This window comes from Cottoperca gobio, chromosome 16 (assembly GCF_900634415.1).
Source record: "Cottoperca gobio chromosome 16, fCotGob3.1, whole genome shotgun sequence".
Taxonomy (NCBI): Eukaryota; Metazoa; Chordata; class Actinopteri; order Perciformes; family Bovichtidae; genus Cottoperca; species Cottoperca gobio.
The window spans coordinates 11,743,881-11,761,056 of NC_041370.1; the positions used below are offsets into that span (position 1 = coordinate 11,743,881).

General features: G+C 40.5%; 1 protein-coding gene across 2 annotated transcripts; it reads left to right on the top strand.

The window, feature by feature from the left end:
* The first annotated feature begins 352 nt into the window (after positions 1 to 352).
* Positions 353 to 17,001, top strand: LOC115021319 (DENN domain-containing protein 3-like). Of its 2 annotated transcripts, none has more exons than XM_029451674.1 (28): positions 353 to 526; positions 2,478 to 2,632; positions 2,940 to 3,129; positions 3,286 to 3,366; positions 3,550 to 3,665; positions 3,800 to 3,912; positions 4,315 to 4,426; positions 4,893 to 5,012; positions 5,114 to 5,212; positions 5,989 to 6,108; positions 8,097 to 8,212; positions 8,369 to 8,524; positions 8,616 to 8,712; positions 8,814 to 8,917; positions 9,249 to 9,436; positions 9,585 to 9,744; positions 10,886 to 11,081; positions 11,241 to 11,409; positions 11,957 to 12,216; positions 12,319 to 12,489; positions 12,631 to 12,760; positions 12,985 to 13,092; positions 13,745 to 13,884; positions 14,753 to 14,913; positions 15,061 to 15,197; positions 15,465 to 15,583; positions 15,943 to 16,080; positions 16,469 to 17,001. In XM_029451674.1, the coding sequence occupies exons 2-28, from the start codon at positions 2,549 to 2,551 to the stop codon at positions 16,685 to 16,687; spliced, it is 3,804 nt and encodes a 1,267-aa protein (XP_029307534.1). In that variant the 5' UTR covers positions 353 to 526; positions 2,478 to 2,548; the 3' UTR covers positions 16,688 to 17,001. The 2 variants fall into 2 exon arrangements, with proteins under 2 accessions (XP_029307534.1, XP_029307535.1); XM_029451675.1 differs by having other exon boundaries at positions 3,289 to 3,366.
* The last annotated feature ends 175 nt before the right edge of the window (positions 17,002 to 17,176 follow it).

Genomic DNA, 17,176 nt, shown 5'->3' on the forward strand with positions numbered 1-17,176 from the left:
AAAGTCAGTATCTACTTACACAGGTGTAAGATGGAGATCAATTCACAACAGTACGTTTGTTTTTAACATAACATCAGTTTGATTATTAAATGTTACATTATCGCTAATAATATTTATTAGAAATGTTTGATCCGTATGTGTTTCTATGTAGGAATAATGCCTATTACCCTTAAATAATTGGACTTAAAATTTTAGCTAATTAAGTTTTTAACTGACTTACTTTACAAATGATGGTAAACTAAAAGTAATACACAATATCTTGGAGGCTAAAGGGTCTTTTATTGTTAGAAGTATGCGCTTTATATAATACTGCATCCTGCTTCCTCAAATCATCAATGCACATGTTTGTACATCCTCAAAGAGAAACAGGAAGCTGAGTGACACACGGTAAACATGGAAACCGGGATGAGCTCGTGCCATTCAGTCGTGCAGGAGTTTGCTGCGCAGCTGAAGTGACATAGCTCCGGACTGCTGCCTTGAATGTGAAGAGGGATGAAGGAGGAACTGCGTGGTATCCTGTGAGGAGGTTAGTTGAGAAGAGAAGTCTAACTTGACTTGTTTATTTAAAGACTTTACTTTAGTCGCGTTTGAGTACTTGAAATAGACTAGAAGCGTCCTCTTACCTGTGCAGCTTGTGACTCAGTATCACGTGTCGCAGCTGCAATAAAAAAGCATTAGCTAAACTTTAATTTGAAAGAAATATGACTACAAAAATGATATTTTGTAACTTTAAAATGCAAGCAGTGTTACTTTGGCTCATAGCAGTGTGACAGCAATGTAAACTGCTTGATATATTCAAGCCTTTAGTGGGTAAATTAGCTTACAGCATAGCTACAATGATTTTCCTGTTTTGTTGTGTGTCAGTGATCTAATTTTAACGCTTCCCTAACAACTGGATCAGGCAGTTAGTATTTCCTCTACAGGTGATAGTCAGATTAGCTGAACGTGAAAGAATGTCAGGTTGCTTTGCTCGAGATGTTTGACTAAAAAGTCAATGAGCCATTCTTAATTTCAACTGGAAACCTTACCATGTCCCATGGATTTGCATGGGAGCAGATCAAAGGAGTAATGGCAGTGGCAATTGCTTTGCACTACTTTTTAATTCCATCTAACTGATTTTGAAGGTCAGATATATATTCGTGTTTCTGTTTGCCAGATGAGAAGGGTCTCCTTCACACTAGTTTCCTGTGTTTTTAAGCGCACATTTGATTCAGACTATGCAGAATTTCGATCCCACTGCAAGCTTGAAGATACAGATGTGTGCTTATGTCAGAAGATGTAACACTATTATTGTGTTGTTATGGTTTGATGTGGAATGTGCCCCGGTTTATCAAGGATCATATGATTGCACTGTACTGTACAAGATTATAATCATGTCACATCCTCGGACCAATACTGGAGGGACAGCAGCAGGTCATGTGGCATCATGTTCCTTATTTTAATGGGTTATTAGTTCAGTTATGCTGAACATTCCCGCTGCTGAGGATTAGTTATCATTTCAAATGAGTGAACAGTGCTACAATGTTGCAATGGTCGAGCATTTTCTAGGATGCTTTAACAATAAAATAAGGATTTAAAACATAAACATTTAAGCATACTGTATTTCTACAGCTCATCCTCAGCCAAAAAAGTGCATTTTAAAAATGTTTTACGATATATTTTGCACCTCACTACAAGTCTGCCTGTGTAACATTTGCAAGATTATTTTCTCTTTGTTTTTCTACGCATGTTTCCTCTGCACACATGAGCCTAATTTTCCAAGAAGAGACTAGACCAAGAAAGAGGGAAAATGTGATTTTAAAATAATTTGCCCCTCACTGTTGTGACTCACTTGTAAAAAAAAAAGCAGTATACTATAGGAGGAAAAAGAGCGAAGATGGGATATAGGATGTCTGTGCTTTATCACATTATGTGAATGATGAATGACATTCTGTTCCATGCATTTCCCCAACATAGCTTAAATCATCATATGGATTTCTAGGAACGTCATGGGCGCCACAAACTAAAAGTGACAAGATGATAATCGCTGCTTCCTCTGCAACCTGCTTTTAACCCCCCTCCACTCCAGCGCCTCCTTTTCATACTGTGTATGACTAATCGATGTCATTTCTGTTGTCGTCGATGCCTGCGCTGTTTTGTACCCTGCAGGGGATCTTTGCTGCTGCGCCCAGAAAAAAGCCATACCGTTAAATATCTTACTGCAAAGGAAATGAAAGTCTTCTTTGACTACTGTAGTCCTGATGGAAATGTCTGAATGGGTCTTTAGAAGTTGTTGATGAGAACAGCAGCGTTGATAATGAGCTGAAACAAGCACTAATGTGTCATGTGTTGTCAATTAATTTAGCTGATAAATGTTGTTCTCATGCTGAACGATGAAGATAGAGAGAACTGCAACAACGCTCAAGCCATTCTTCTGTTATCTGTATCTCTTCTTGTATAACTAACTGACCCTCTGTCTCTTCTCTTTAAACTTTCAGTGGTTGTGATTTAGCAGGTCTTCGTTGGCCCTGTTCTGCTAGTCCAACTGAGTCCTGTGTTGGTGTCAGTGATGGCGGACCATCTGCCTCCTGCTCTGCTGGAAGCCTGTGTAGTGTTAGGAGCATCTAGCGACAAACTCAGTGAGATCTACCAGGTATTTTCCTCTGAACGCACCCCGACATACATGTGTGACTGGTGTACTGTAAACTGAAAATTGGTTGTCATGTGTTGTCATCATAGATTGATTTAACTCTGGTGTGTAGCCAAGATTAATGCAAACTTTAAACTACACACAGTGACTTATCTAAATGTCCAAAAGTCAAACCTATGTTTGAAGATTAGGTAATCGGCATTATCTCTTTCTCTCTTCTATTAAATGATCTACATGAACGTATGTAGAATATGTGTAATATAGATAAATATAACATCCTAATATAACCCCCCTCCTATCTCCCGCTCAGGACATTAACAATCACGGAACTCCAGACCTCCTCCTGTTGGAGCCAGAGGTACTACATGTCCTGGCGCCTCCCTTTGTTCGCAGGCCACAAACTGAGAGTGTAACAGCGAGGTCACATGGTAGGAGACGGCGCTCCTTTCTCAGCAAGAAGAGGGAACAACCTCCTTCAGCTGCAGCGACTCCCAACCAAGGTCGGGTACCTGCTTGTCTGGTTTGGCACTTCTGTCCACATATAGGCACACAACATGTCTTAGTTTTCAAACAAGGTTTGATGATTTCTCCCTGGCCTAACTTTGCCAATGTTATAATTTTGTGTTTTTGTGTAATTTTGTTATATATTGTTGTAGCAGGCGGAAGAGGAGGAAGTGAAGATGTCAGTGTTCCCAAAGACATCGACCTCATGGCTTTACCTCAACTCTGCTTCCCGGGTATTTGATATCCCCTGGCATGCAGCACACTTCCACAAATGTGGTTAAAAATTTAGATGTTTGATTTTTTTACATGAATGTTGTCCGTAGCGCAAAACACAAACACAAACACAAGACGACTTGTCATCTTAGTATGTCGTGCATCTGTGTTAACATGTTTTGATCTTTCTTTCTTGTTTCCAGGTGGGCTCCAAGTAACCAATGAGCAGAAAGATGAACAATTCCACTTTCTGGTTTTCACTGATGTCTTTGGCAACAAGACCCATGGAGTAGTAATGCAATGTTACCGACCGATACTGGTATACAGTACTATACTTAATACACACACGCACACACACACATGCATGCATGCAACAGTGCAATAAATAACATGCCCACATTGAACAGGTACATGAAACTCACTGTTGGCACTCTCTTGTCTGTGTTTTTACAGGAAGGGACTCCTATCTTCCAGAATGAATCTGGTTCCAAACTTTTCTCTCCCTACAGTTTCTGTGTCATATCCAAGTATCCTTACTTCACTGCACTCAAAGACTGTCTGTCATGGTGAGAAACTGTTTATTTAAAGTGCACATTACCAAGAGAGTCTCTGTACACACGCAATCTCGTCATAATGTTAATATGACATCAAAGCTTAGGTTAATAATGTTAACAACAAAGATCATACAGTACGACCATAACAGGATCGTGGTAGCTGGCCTACTTGTCAAGGAGGTGAAACATTCAGTCATTTATGTTCCCAAGCAATACAATTGGGAAAGATCATAGTAAACAGAAAAAAGATGTGTAATCAGCCTGGATTTGTAAGTGTCAGCAGAGTTTGCCTCCCGAATGTGCAGTTTGAGATAATAACCAGAGATGAGAATTAAATCGGTTTAGCTTTACAATACAACATTTATCACAATCTCTCTGTCTCTTTCTGTTTGTTCTTCTTTGCTCTTTTTTTAGTCTGTTAATCCAGCTAAGAACTTGTCAATTATCTGACATGGAGGAGAGAGTCGAGGAGTTTGCAGCCAAACTGGCACTGGTGCCTATTCCCCCTCCCGGACAACTACATTTGGTGTGTGTTCATGTGTAGCTAAGTACTTTTAATGAAAGTTATCAGGTTCATATTGCTGATATAAACAACTATTATAGGTAGTATTAGTAGTAGTAGCAGTAGTAGTAGCATTAGTAGCATTAGTAGTAGTAGCAGTAGTAGCAGTAGCAGTAGTAGTAGCATTAGTAGCAGTAGCATTAGTAGCATTAGTAGTAGTAGTAGCATTAGTAGTTGCATTAGTAGTAGTAGTAGCATTAGTAGTTGCATTAGTAGTTGCATTAGTAGTAGTAGTAGTAGTAGCATTAGTAGTTGCATTAGTAGTAGTAGTAGTTGCATTAGTAGTTGCATTAGTAGTAGTAGTAGTAGTAGTAGTAGTAGTAGTAGCAGTAGCAGTAGCATACTTGTTCATATATTAATTTTCAGTGCATCTTTTGTGATGCAGCCATTCAGAAGATATAAGAACTGAAAGTATAACGCTGTGTTGCAGATGTTTACCTTGCGTCCTCTGACCATTGTATTACCATCCAGAGAAAGCAAAGACTACCCAGCTATAGATTTAGATCTCCATCTGCCTTTCTTCTGCTTCAGGCCACAGCAACTGCTACAGGTACTGTACTACACACACCTGTTGGGTTGATGTTAGTGAAACAGGAGGAAGCACAGATTAAATGTGTCTTTTTGTTTGACTTTCTGTCCCCGTCTCTGCAGGTGCTATCTTGTCTCCTGCAGGAGCAGCGGGTGGTGTTATTTTCTGCCGATTGGGCCAGACTGACGCTGGTGGCAGAGTGCTTCTTGGTTTTTCTACAGGTCAGTTGAAAATCTGTGTCTGCATATCTGCAAAGGGCAAAATAGGATTATACTTGATGTAGATTTTTATTGAATTTAACTCATAACATATATCGTATATCTATGATATCACAATTACCTCATCAAAGTTTTTCCCACTGTATTCAAATTAGACTCAAACATTGGTGTTAGAAGTGCAGTGCTCTGTGTCTTGTGGTTTATGAATACTACTATTCATAATTTTACTGAATACCAACAGGAAGTCCCTATTCTAAAGTTTCAAACAGTCCTGACCTACGTCAGGGCTGTTTGAAACTTTAGAATAGGGACTTCCTGTTGGTATTCAGTAAAATTAAAGTACCTCTTTTGCAGTAATGTGTATCTTTTGAATCAAGTTTCAAGTTTCTTTTATTACCACACGGCTGGTGGAATTAACTTCAGTACACATGGAGCGCTGAAACTTAATGCAAACTGTGAAAAAGGTAACAATACAGTAAATATTATAATAATGATCTAAAGAAAAAGCTGTTACATTCAGTTTGAAATAGTACCTTACTATTGAGGTTTGCTTTCTCAACATATTATTTCACTTTTAATTTTCTGATTTAATTTTGAACATGACAAAATAGCATTTATGCAATTCAAGCAGTCTTTATAGAAAACTTAATTTAATTGATCTAATACCTCTAATATCCTAAAATCTAATAATAAAAGTATATCCTTCATAATCCTACATTCATCCATCATTTCATCCTTTGATCCATTCATTTGTTTCTATGCCTCCCTCTTTCTTCCAGCCTCTGTTGTGGCAGCAGCCATATGTTCCTGTCCTGGCCAGAGGCATGCTGGACTTTCTCATGGCTCCTACTGCCTTCCTCATGGGCTGCCATGTCACCCACTTTGAAGAGGTGGCTGCTGTGAGTACACAACCCTCCAAATCAGTTAAAACGTTTATGGGCATTTTCTGTCATCAAAGGCAGTGGAAAATTAATGGAATGATGTGTTGTGAATGTACATTAAACCATAGCATAGCATGGTTTAGCATATACAGTTGGGTCCATAAATATTTGGACATTGATTCATCATTTTGGCTCTGTACACGACCACAATGGACTTGAAATTAAACAATCAATATGTACTTTAAGTGCAGACTTTCAGCTTTAATTTGCGGGTATTTACATCCAAATCAGACGAATGGTGGAGGAATTACAAGACATTTTATACGAGGTATCCCCTTTTTAACAGACCAAAAGTAATTGGCTGTTCAGCTGTTCCATGGCCAGGTGTGTGTTATTACCTCGTTAGTTCATTTACAAGGAGCAGATAAAAGGTCTAGAGTTCATTTCAAGTGTGGTATTTGCATTTGAAATGTGTTGCTGTCAACTCTCAATATGAAGTCCAAAGAGCTGTCACTATCAGTGAAGCAAGACAACATTAGGCTCAAACATCAAAACAAACCCATCAGAGAAATATCAAAAACATTAGGTGTGGCCAAATCAACTGTTTGGTACATTCTTAAAAAGAAAGAACGCACTGGTGAGCTCAGCAACACCAAAAGATCTGGAAGACCACGGGAGACAACTGTGGTGGATGACAGAAGAATTCTTCTCCTTCACAACAGTTGGCCAGATCAAGAACACTCTCCAGGAGGTACAGTCGGTGTATCTGTGTCAAAGTGAACAATCAAGAGAAGACTTCACCAGAGTAAATACAGAGGGTTCCCCACACCATGTAAACCATGGTGAGCCTCAACAACAGGAAGAGCAGATTAGAGTTTGCTAAAACACATCTAAAACAGCCTGTAAAGTTCTGGATCAACATCCTGTGGACAGATGAGACAAAGATCAACTTGTACCAGAATGATTGGAAGAGAAGGAACTGCTCATGATCCAAAGCACACCACCTCATCAGTGAAGCATGGTGGTGGTCGTGTTATGGCGTGGGCATGTATGGCTGCCAATGGAACTGGTTCCCTTGTATTTATTGATGATGTGACTGCTGACAAAAGCAGCAGGATGAACTCTGAAGTGTTTCGGGCAACACAATCTGCTCATATTCAGCCAAATGCTTCAGAACTCATTGGACGGCGCTTCACATACTGCGAAAGCAACCAAATAGTTTTTTAAGGTAAAGAAGTGGAATGTTCTGCAAAGGCCAAGTCAGTCACCTGACCTGAATCCAATTGAGCATTTCACTAGCAGGAAGTGAATACAGCTGCAGTAAAGGCCTGGCAGAGCATCACCAGGGACCAAACCAGCGTCTGGTGATGTTTATGGGTTCCAGACTTCAGACTGTCATTGACTGCAAAGGATTCGCAACCAAATATTAAAAGTGACAATTTGATTTATGATTATGTTACTTTGTCCACTTACTTTTGGTCCCTTTTTTAAAAAGGGGATACCACGTATAAAATGTTGTAATTCCTCCACCATTCAACTGATTTGGATGTAAATACCCTCAAATTAAAGCTGAAAGTCTGCACTTAGAGTACAGTAATTTCAAGTCCATTGTGATGAAATTTGTGTCGATGTCCAAATATTTATCGACCTAACTGTAGGGTAGCTTTTTTTTTTACCCGAAATTTCCAAAAATATCTCTCCTTGAGATTTGGTTGGATTATAATAAGAATGGGGCCTCCATTTTTTCTGTCTCTGGCAACTTATTATCTAAATAAATCTAATGTACAACAGGTTTCTTGCAGCTTTATTCACAGTTCTAAGTGAATACTTTGCATTACATTGGAATTGTGTATATATAATATAATATAATATAATATAATATATAATATTCCGAGATCACAAAGAAAACATGTTTTGTTTAAATATTGTCGTATATTTGTTTACATTAGAAGCTTATCGAAAGGAGAAAGGGATTTACTTTTGTTCTTGTTCTTTCCTCCATCCAGGAAACGGATGAGCTGATCCTAATCAACATTGATAACGGAAGTGTTTCCACATCTTGTTCTGAGACTCTTGACCTACCAGTGATTCCCCCGGCTGCTGCAGACTGCTTCACACAGAGGTGCTCACTGTGATGCCAAGAATGATACAACTGCTGCTAATGTCAAAATTAGTACTATACAGAAATACAAACAATCGAGTGACATTTGGACAATAGATGTGCAACTTTACTTTTCTCAAACTTGAAAAGAGGTATGAATAAGTGTGTTTTTTGCAGGTGTCAGTCCCTGCAGATACATTTTGACCTGCATCAGTGCCACCGTGCAACCTGCACCGACATCAGCGAGCAGCGGGCACAGAGAAGAGCGTGGCAACACGACCTCAACCATGACATCCAGAGGATCACACTGGAACTGATCGTCAACATATTCAGGTTCTGTGTGTCTTTGTGTACTGAGGTCTAAAAGGATGGTTCCCCTAAAAATCTATGTTTTTTTTAATGTATACATGTATTTATATAACAGGGACGTAAGCAATCATCTGAACTACGAGCATCGAGTGTTTAACAGTGAAGAGTTCCTGAAAACCAGAGAGCCAGCTGAACAGCTGTTTTACCAAAAGGTAAATACTATGTGATATTTTAAATTTAGACAAGTTAGCTGACATATCATGTGGTGCTGGACCAGGTGCTTATCTTTTAAATGAACATGGCTGTGTTGCAGGTGTTGGACACACACATCTTCCATTCCTTCCTCAAGGATCGTCTCAACAGGAAAATGGACAACTTTGCTCGAATGGAACTCAGCACTCGTTCGGAGATGCAGAGGTAAGTAATTGAACCTATTTCAAAAGCCTCAAATCAACTAATAGTATTTATATAGTTCACCACTTGATCTGTGTGCAGTGCACCACAACCTCCAGCCTCGGAAAAGTGAAATCAACGCGTCTCTAAAACAGTTTCAGCAAAAGCTGAACATTATAATCTTCTCGAGGGGAGGATTTATTGCAGGGCTGTTGTATTAGACTGCATTAGTTATATCTTGGTGGCCAGTCAAACGGTTTATGTCAATGCCAAACAACTGACAACATTTTGGTGTCCACAGCTGTGGCGAGATGTAAAAAAATGCAATGTATTGTCTTTATTATGTTATGTCTAGGGTAAAGGCTATGGTCGAGACCCCACGCAGGCCCACCATGCAGGAGTTTCAAGCCCGGAGAAAGAGTTCTGTCATGTCGAGCAAGCTGAATAAGAGACTGGGGATGAGCCTCCCTGACCTCGGAGACGATCAAACTATCAGCCTTCAAAGAAACTCACTGCTGAACAGGATCATCCTGTCTGACACCGGTGAGTCTGCAGCAGAGGCACAAACCGTCAAGATAAAGTCAAAGTAGCTGAAAAAGCCTAAACGCTTCTCTGTTTCTCTCCTCTTCTTGCATCCTACTCCTCCTCACATGTTCTCTCTCCCTGTGCTCCCTATGTCTTTGTCTTATAGCACTGAGAACTCCACCTAAGCTGATAAAGGTGTTTAAGCTCCCAGATTTCCCATCCTCTCTGTCCTTCCACTCTGTCCAAAATTATTACAGTGAGCTGATCCAGCAGCTCGGCAAAGCCATCTTCTCTGTCCAGAATGAGAACTCCACTTTGCTCGCCAGGTATTCTGCTTTTATTATTCCTTAGGCTTCAACCCTTTCATTCCTGTCTCCTTCATTTTAATTTGTACAATCAAGTGTTTTACACGTTTTGTTGTCAGCATTTCTGGTTAATTATTTCCACTCTGTTGTTGATCTTCTTTATTCCACGAAAGAAACTGCATTACTCCAAAGACGTAAAGGTTCAATGTGTAATTCTGAGCCACCTGCTCCAAAGAATTGTATTTTAGTAGTTTGTCATATTATTGTATTGTATTCTAAGTTTCAGAGTATTCTAATGTATTCTTTATGTCGTGTATAACTAGAATATTTACTGTGTATTTCTTTACTCCTGTGTAAATCAGTCAGTCAGTTCATTAGACCAGGCTGCTGAAACTCTGAGAGTCGGTATAAATAACACTGCCATCTAATCATCTTCATGTGGACATGACCAACTTGGAGGGGAGGCGTGTATTTGAAGAGAAATGGAAGCCACTGGATCAGATTGACTTGCATGCGTACATTGTAATCCTGGTATTAGCCGGAGTGTATAAATCAAGGAGAGAAGCAACTGCCAGTCTATGAAATGAAGAGAAGGGAACAATGCAACAATGTCTCTGGAGTCATTTCACATGATGTCTCGGGTGATCCGATTTGACAACCGTGACACCAGCTGGTCGACGTGAAAGAGACAAACTAGATCAGAGACGTCTGGGATGAATGGGTCCAAGTTCTTCCTTTGTTGTACAATCCTGGTCCCCGTGTTGCTGTAGACTGAGCGCTTTGTTCCATTCAGTAAAACAAGAACCTCTTGTGTGAAATACAAGAATTACATCTGCAGAAAGAGCACAGTTACATGCTGCCCATCATGTGGAGAGCATTGAGAATATTTTGAGAAAAAAGTTACATTTATTTAAAAAAAATGTGTGATGAGGGAAAAATGTAAAGAATTGTTAAATATAGTGTTGGATGATTTAAAAAAAAAAAAAAAAAGTATTGTATGTCCCTTTTCTAAATGTTCATATGATCTAAATTGAAGTTCTTTGACTGTTTTGAGTGTATTTACACAGTAAGGGTCAATATGACCCTAACCCTAATTAATGGCATTTTCTTTCAACATATTACAAAGGTTAAGGCTTGACTAGAACAATTTTCCCCCCTGCAGATTCTACTACTTGCGTGGTTTCATTAACACATTGTGTTGGCGGCGGCTGGACGCTCTGGCTGATTTTCAGAACCTCTACAAGACAGACACCGCCATCTTCCCCACACAGCTGGTCACATGGCTCGTGGACTCGCTGCACCGAGACGAGAGGCAACAAGCTGAGAGACGACCTGAACTCAAGAGACTAATCCTTAAAGTCAGTTTACACAACCATTATTTCTATCTTGTAGAAGTGCTGATTGGAGGGCAACTCTTTGTTGATAGGCAATGTGTTTGTGCTCTTTGTAAGTCTGCCTCTGTTGGCGATAAAGTAGTGATGATGCACGGGATATTGTCTTTTCTTCTCATCTGTTAGGTGAAGACGGAGAACGAGAAGCTGTTGGTGCAGCCTGATGACCACGTCAAGAAGTTTAAGCTTCCCCGAAAGCATCTGCATCAGGAAGAGTTTGTGCGTTGCGTTCAGGAGTGCGGGATTGTTAAAGACGTATTAACCATACACCGATTGTTTGATGCTCTCACTGATGGTAAGTGAGGACAGGACGATGTGTGTGGCATAGAGATCCCCTTTGAGAATGGCCTTTCTTGTGAATTGAATAGAATGAAGTATTTCACACGTCTAGTTTAGTCTAATTAGTAGGTCAAAGGAAAATGGACTTGTTGTGAAGTCTCAGTTTACAGCAACAGAACACATACAAAGGGGATATCAGTGATGAGGGTCTTGAAATGGATTCAGACTTAAAGTTGTGAGCTCATGGACCAATGAACCGCTTCACACAAAGTCTTTAAGGTCACTCATTGTTTTCGATTTTCTCAACAGGGTTTTCACCGTCTTTGATTTCTTTTAACTGACGTGAAAGGCAATTATGCAGGGCGAGAACAACAAACACTTTGTAAATCCTTGTGAATTCAGATGATGATTTAGTAACGCATGAAGAACAATAATACGCACTATTCTGAGATATCTAACTTAATGTGTTTGTGTGAGAGTACATGTTTTCAGCTTGTATTTGCACATGATTCCCCCCCTCAATGTGTCAACATGTCTTTGTTTTGTATATGTTTGTGTCTCAGGCCAGCCAAAGCAGGTGGACCCCGAACTCTTCAGAGTCTTCTACACCTTCTGGAAGGAGACGGAGGCCGAAGCACAAGACTTCAACTTGCCCTCTGAGGTCAAAGACCATCTTGACGATAGCGAGTGTGTCTACAAGTTGTCGTCGTGTGTCAAGACCTCCCACGGCGTCGGTAAAATTGCCATGACGCAGAAACGTCTGTTCTTGCTCTCCGTGGGACGACAGGGCTTCCTGGAAATCGCAAAGTTCAGAGAAATAGAGGTCAAGTGTCTTTTAATCCTGAAATCCTGTTATCTTTGGAATCCTGTTATTTATAACCCTGCACTCTTATTCATAGAAATGACTCTCCCCGTCTTTGTGCAGGAGGTGAAGATTGCCTCAGCTCCCTTTCTGCTTGTTCGTATTCCTTCCCTTCATATCCAGACGTCTGGTAAGCTTCAGGTGTTTGACGCCAATCTGAAAACAGAGACCGAACTCTGGAACCTTATAGTGAAAGAGATGTGGGCCGGGCGCAAGATGGCTGACCAGCACAAGGTACACAAAAGGTTGATAGCAAACCACCAGAATATCAATTTTCAATGTGTTTGTTATTTCCGCTGACCCCCTTGTGCTAATGATAGTGTACTATATTACCCTTTCTTTAACATATGGTTTATTTTTGTATTATTTCTTTAGGATCCTCAGTACATGACTCAGGCTCTGACCAACGTCCTGTTAATGGATGCTGTGATGAGCTGCCTGCAGACACAGAGGTCCATCATCGCTGCCTCAAAGCTGGCCTACTTTGATAAGATCAAACATGAAGGTCTGGGCTCATTCTTGTGCTGCTTCTTGATCTTTCTAAACACACAAATACATATTATATAAATAGTATTTTGCTTAAAGACATGCTGGTTCAAAATTTGACTCTAATTGATTAATCAAGCTATTGTTTAAACTTGAATCCTTGTTTCTTTATCCCGTGCCTCTCTTTATACTGTGCTCCATTCAGCCTTCTCTGTCATAGTCATTTTGTTTGTCTCTGAGCAGTACCCATGATGGTGCCTCAAACTACCTCAGAGACTCTAAAACACAAGATCAACCCTTCACTGGACCTGGCTGAACCTCAGACTGTACATGTGCTGCTATACACACCAGGTACCATGTGGAGCGATTTACAGAGTGTTATTTAAAGGTTCATTTTTTTTAGTGTCCTACTTTCACACTGTATGGTCTCCGCTGTCCCAAAAGTTCAGCGCAACAATGACGTTTCTGTGTAATGATAATCCGTTTGAGTTCACACTCTGAACCCATGTCTGAGCAAAGCAATTATCTCTTACTTTGTAAATGTTTGTATGGCCCAAGTGAAACCTATCCACATAATCTGATTAGTGTTGTTGTGCTTAATATTAGCTAGCAGGATAATAGCTGTCTTGTTAGTCTCTCATTAGTTTACACTGTGACAGAAAAAAACACCTGCAGGCTACTGGACTGTTTGAAGTCACAACTGGGTTTAACTAAATATAGAACATAATCAACAAGATTTTAAGTTCTAGACGTGGCTGGCGTACGCTGTGATATTGTGTGTATTGTTATTTATTTCAAAGTCCCTGCCAATAAGTTCATGAATGACTTAATTGTCAACTAATTGTTATCTTACTATGTATTTATTGCCATTACCACTGAAGACATTTATGAATATTGTGGCGCACTCTGTGAAAAACAGACAGTATTGTTGTTTTTACTGCGTACAGTCAGCTCTCGGTTCTCTCAGACTTCACTGGTGCACTCTCTTTCTCATTTACTCCAGGTCAGTTGACTTGCAATGACTCGGAGGGCGAGATGAACCCGAAACTGTGGGTGGCTCTCAGTGGGGGCAAAGTGGTTGTGTTTGATGCAGCTAGCTGGTCCATGCTGCAGGACTGCATCCAGGTCGGAGAGTCGCAGCTGGTGAGAGCAGACAAGCTGTACTCTATATTTAAAGAGGAACTCCACCAATTTTACACATCCAAATCTGTTTAACGGTCTTGGCAAATACTACTGCATAAGTGGAAAAAGCCCTTTGTGGCTTTAGAGGAAGCTGGACAAAGCTGACCTTGTGTTGGTTGAGGCTGAAGACAAATGTGAAGAATGAAAAAGATCTGTCGTTTGCTTCCCAGACCTCTGTAGCCCACTCCTCATCTCTAGCTTGAGGCTAGCGGCTCGAGGCTACATTACCCACTTACAAGCATAACTCACCTGAATCTCCAACTGATCTGTGGAGGTGTGTTGTGGGTAATGTAGGCGACAGGTTTTGACAAGGAAGATGTGTGAAATAAAAAAGACAATATCTCTGGTGCTGCTGCATCGATTCTAATACTTTAGATTTTAAACTGTCCATCATGAGTCTGACTGTTATGAGTGCAATAATAAATTGGTGGAGTCCTCTTTTAAACTTAATGTATTTAAACTTCATGTGCAGTAAATCCAGCATGTGTAGAATGTATGTGATTTATAAATCATATGTGTTTTAAAAAGAATTCTTAAAGCACAATACATTTTTCAACTCCTCTGGTCAAATCTGCCACCTTGTTTGTGTTGATGCTACGACTGGAGGCTGCAAAGTTGTTGTATATAAACGTTGCACATAGAGGGTTTTAATACAGTTGTATTTAAACTTGTGTGTTATTGTAACCACCATAGTTAATGGAACACTATACTGTGTATTTACTGACGTACAATATTTACAGAATACTATTTTTTATACAATTTTTGAGTGCGTTAGCCCACCATTTTCTAAGGGAAGTGAAACTCCTATGTTACATCTTCTTCCACGTAGAACTGCATGCTGGGATTGGTCCAGGAGCAGGTGTGGATTGGCTCTCAGGACTCTGTAGTCTACATCATTGACACTCGCAGCATGTCCTGCAACAAACAGCTGACTGAGCACAGACATGAAGTGACTGGACTCACAGTGGACTCCAGAGATCAACACAACAGGTAGCGACACGGTTATTTCAGTTGGCAGTTTAATCAGGTTTCACAGTTTTATAAAGGAGAGTCTAAATGTGTAAATGAATGTGTTGCAACAATGTAAATGATGGATCTTTAAAAAGGAAAAGCTTCACTTTAAACTGTCTTTCCAAGTCAGCAGACGTACTCCTGCAGCTGTGATGGGACGATTCTGCAGTGGGACTCGGCAAGTCTCAAAGTGAAGCGACAGTTCAACCTCAGCTGTGACCGTCTCTCCTCCATACAGATCTATGATGGCACACTGTGGTGCTGTAAGTGCACACATTTGCTTTCTGTTAAGTTGGTATTGCTAAACACTCAAAAAAACAAACTCCAGTAGCAGTTATTGCTCTCCACTGGCTGAATGAACCTGATTCTGTGTCTGTCAATGTGTCTTTTCCTCTTTACTATCACAGTTATCCTCACTTTACAGTAAACTACATGGCAACTATAAAACCTACATCCCTTTCTGAACATGCCTCAACATTACTTTCGAGTAATTGTAAGGTGAGTGTGTTAAAGTGTTGATGTATGTGCAGGTTGTGATGACAGCATTGTGGAACTGAAAAAGAATGGGGCACCGCAAAGAAGAATGGCACTTCCCGACGACTTACGGAGCATGCCCAGTAGCTTCAGCAGCTTCATCGTCATCCCAGAGGTGACTTGGCAATACTTAGCTAAGATGTTCATCAAGCAAGTTAGCTGCAAACCATTTAGTGGTTTAAAGAGTCAGTCATTCAGTCAGCAGTTCAAACAGGAAATGAAACAATTATGCAAGCCAGCATTTAACAGGTCGTAGGGAAAATAACGCGGGCACCTGGAGTTATAATGTAGCTGATACAAGTCGTCACTGAAACAGAGAATCGGGTATTTACCGACAACTTTTTTCCGACACTTGAATATGAAGATAGAAACCTATAATAAATATACAGATTTTACAGATAAAATGCTTTTTGTCCGTGTTTGACATTTATGAAAATGTTTGCACATGTGACTTTTTCTGTGCGTTTGTTCCAGCGAGGTCAGTTGTGGACGGGCTGTGCAGAATCAGGGGAGCTGTGTCTCTGGCACATTAACAACCACAGACGTCCATTCAAGAGAATCTCCCTGCCATGCAGTTCAGGAGTCACCTGCATGATTCGAGTCAAGGACCAGGTGAGCTACGATGCATGTCCGGTGACAAAATTCTCCGACATCCGAGCGCTAACTTGCTCGTCTGCATGTGTTGAACACTTCCTGTTTTTTGTGGCTCATGGGAACACAAAGCAGGCGTTGCTTATTGAGGAAGCAAAGTTGATTCATGTTAGCAATGATTCATTTGTTCGGTGCAAATGTGTTCCTGGGATACATGGCCATTTGTCAAGGATTACAGACATGCATATTGGAAAGTATCCTTCTATTAGGCAAGTTAGTGGTCATGATTTCTTTGTTAAATTGTGTAACTCAAACGGCATTTTGTGTTTATATCTGTGTTGTGGATTCCCCTTCTTTAATCCTCACTTATCCCGTGCTACCTTTCCTTGATGCCCTCTCCTCCCCTTAGATCTGGGTGGGCTGTCGTGGCCAGAGTGGTATCGGAGGTCAGTGTGACAGTCAGCTGAGAAGTCAGGTGTTGGTGATGGACCCAGAGAGCCACACTGTGGCGAAGGAGCTGCAGGCCCATTCAGACAGCATCCAGACGCTCTGCTCTGCTGAGGACCGCTACGTCCTGAGTGGCTCTGCGAGCCGTGATGGCAAGATCGCCATCTGGAAAGTGGAGTAGAGAACAGAGATGGAGCAGGAGAGGAGAACAAATGTGAGTACTTGTGAGTACAGACACAAGACTTGATAAATGTACGTCACGACAGCACACCCAGATGTCTGATTGCGGCATCATCATCATCATCATCATCATCATCATCATCATCATCATCCTGTGGGAGGAGTAGAGCGAGTGAAGAGACAAAGCCAAATGGAGAGGTGCAGAAAAAAGTTATTTTCTTTCATTTGGTGGATTATCTTTTTGTAACCATATTTTTGAATGGAAATAAAACAACTCCGCTGGTATTTGAAATCCAAAGCAGCCATTAAAGCTAACATTTGGAGTCTTATGGAAGATTTATTTATATGTGACAAATATTTTGTTTCTGAAACTGGACTATGACGAGCAAATCTTTTTCTTCTTGGATAAAAACCTTCTACACACGAGATGTGAAAAAGGTCAAGTCTGTTCCTTTTATGTTGTCTAGTAAACAGCAGTCATATTTACAAT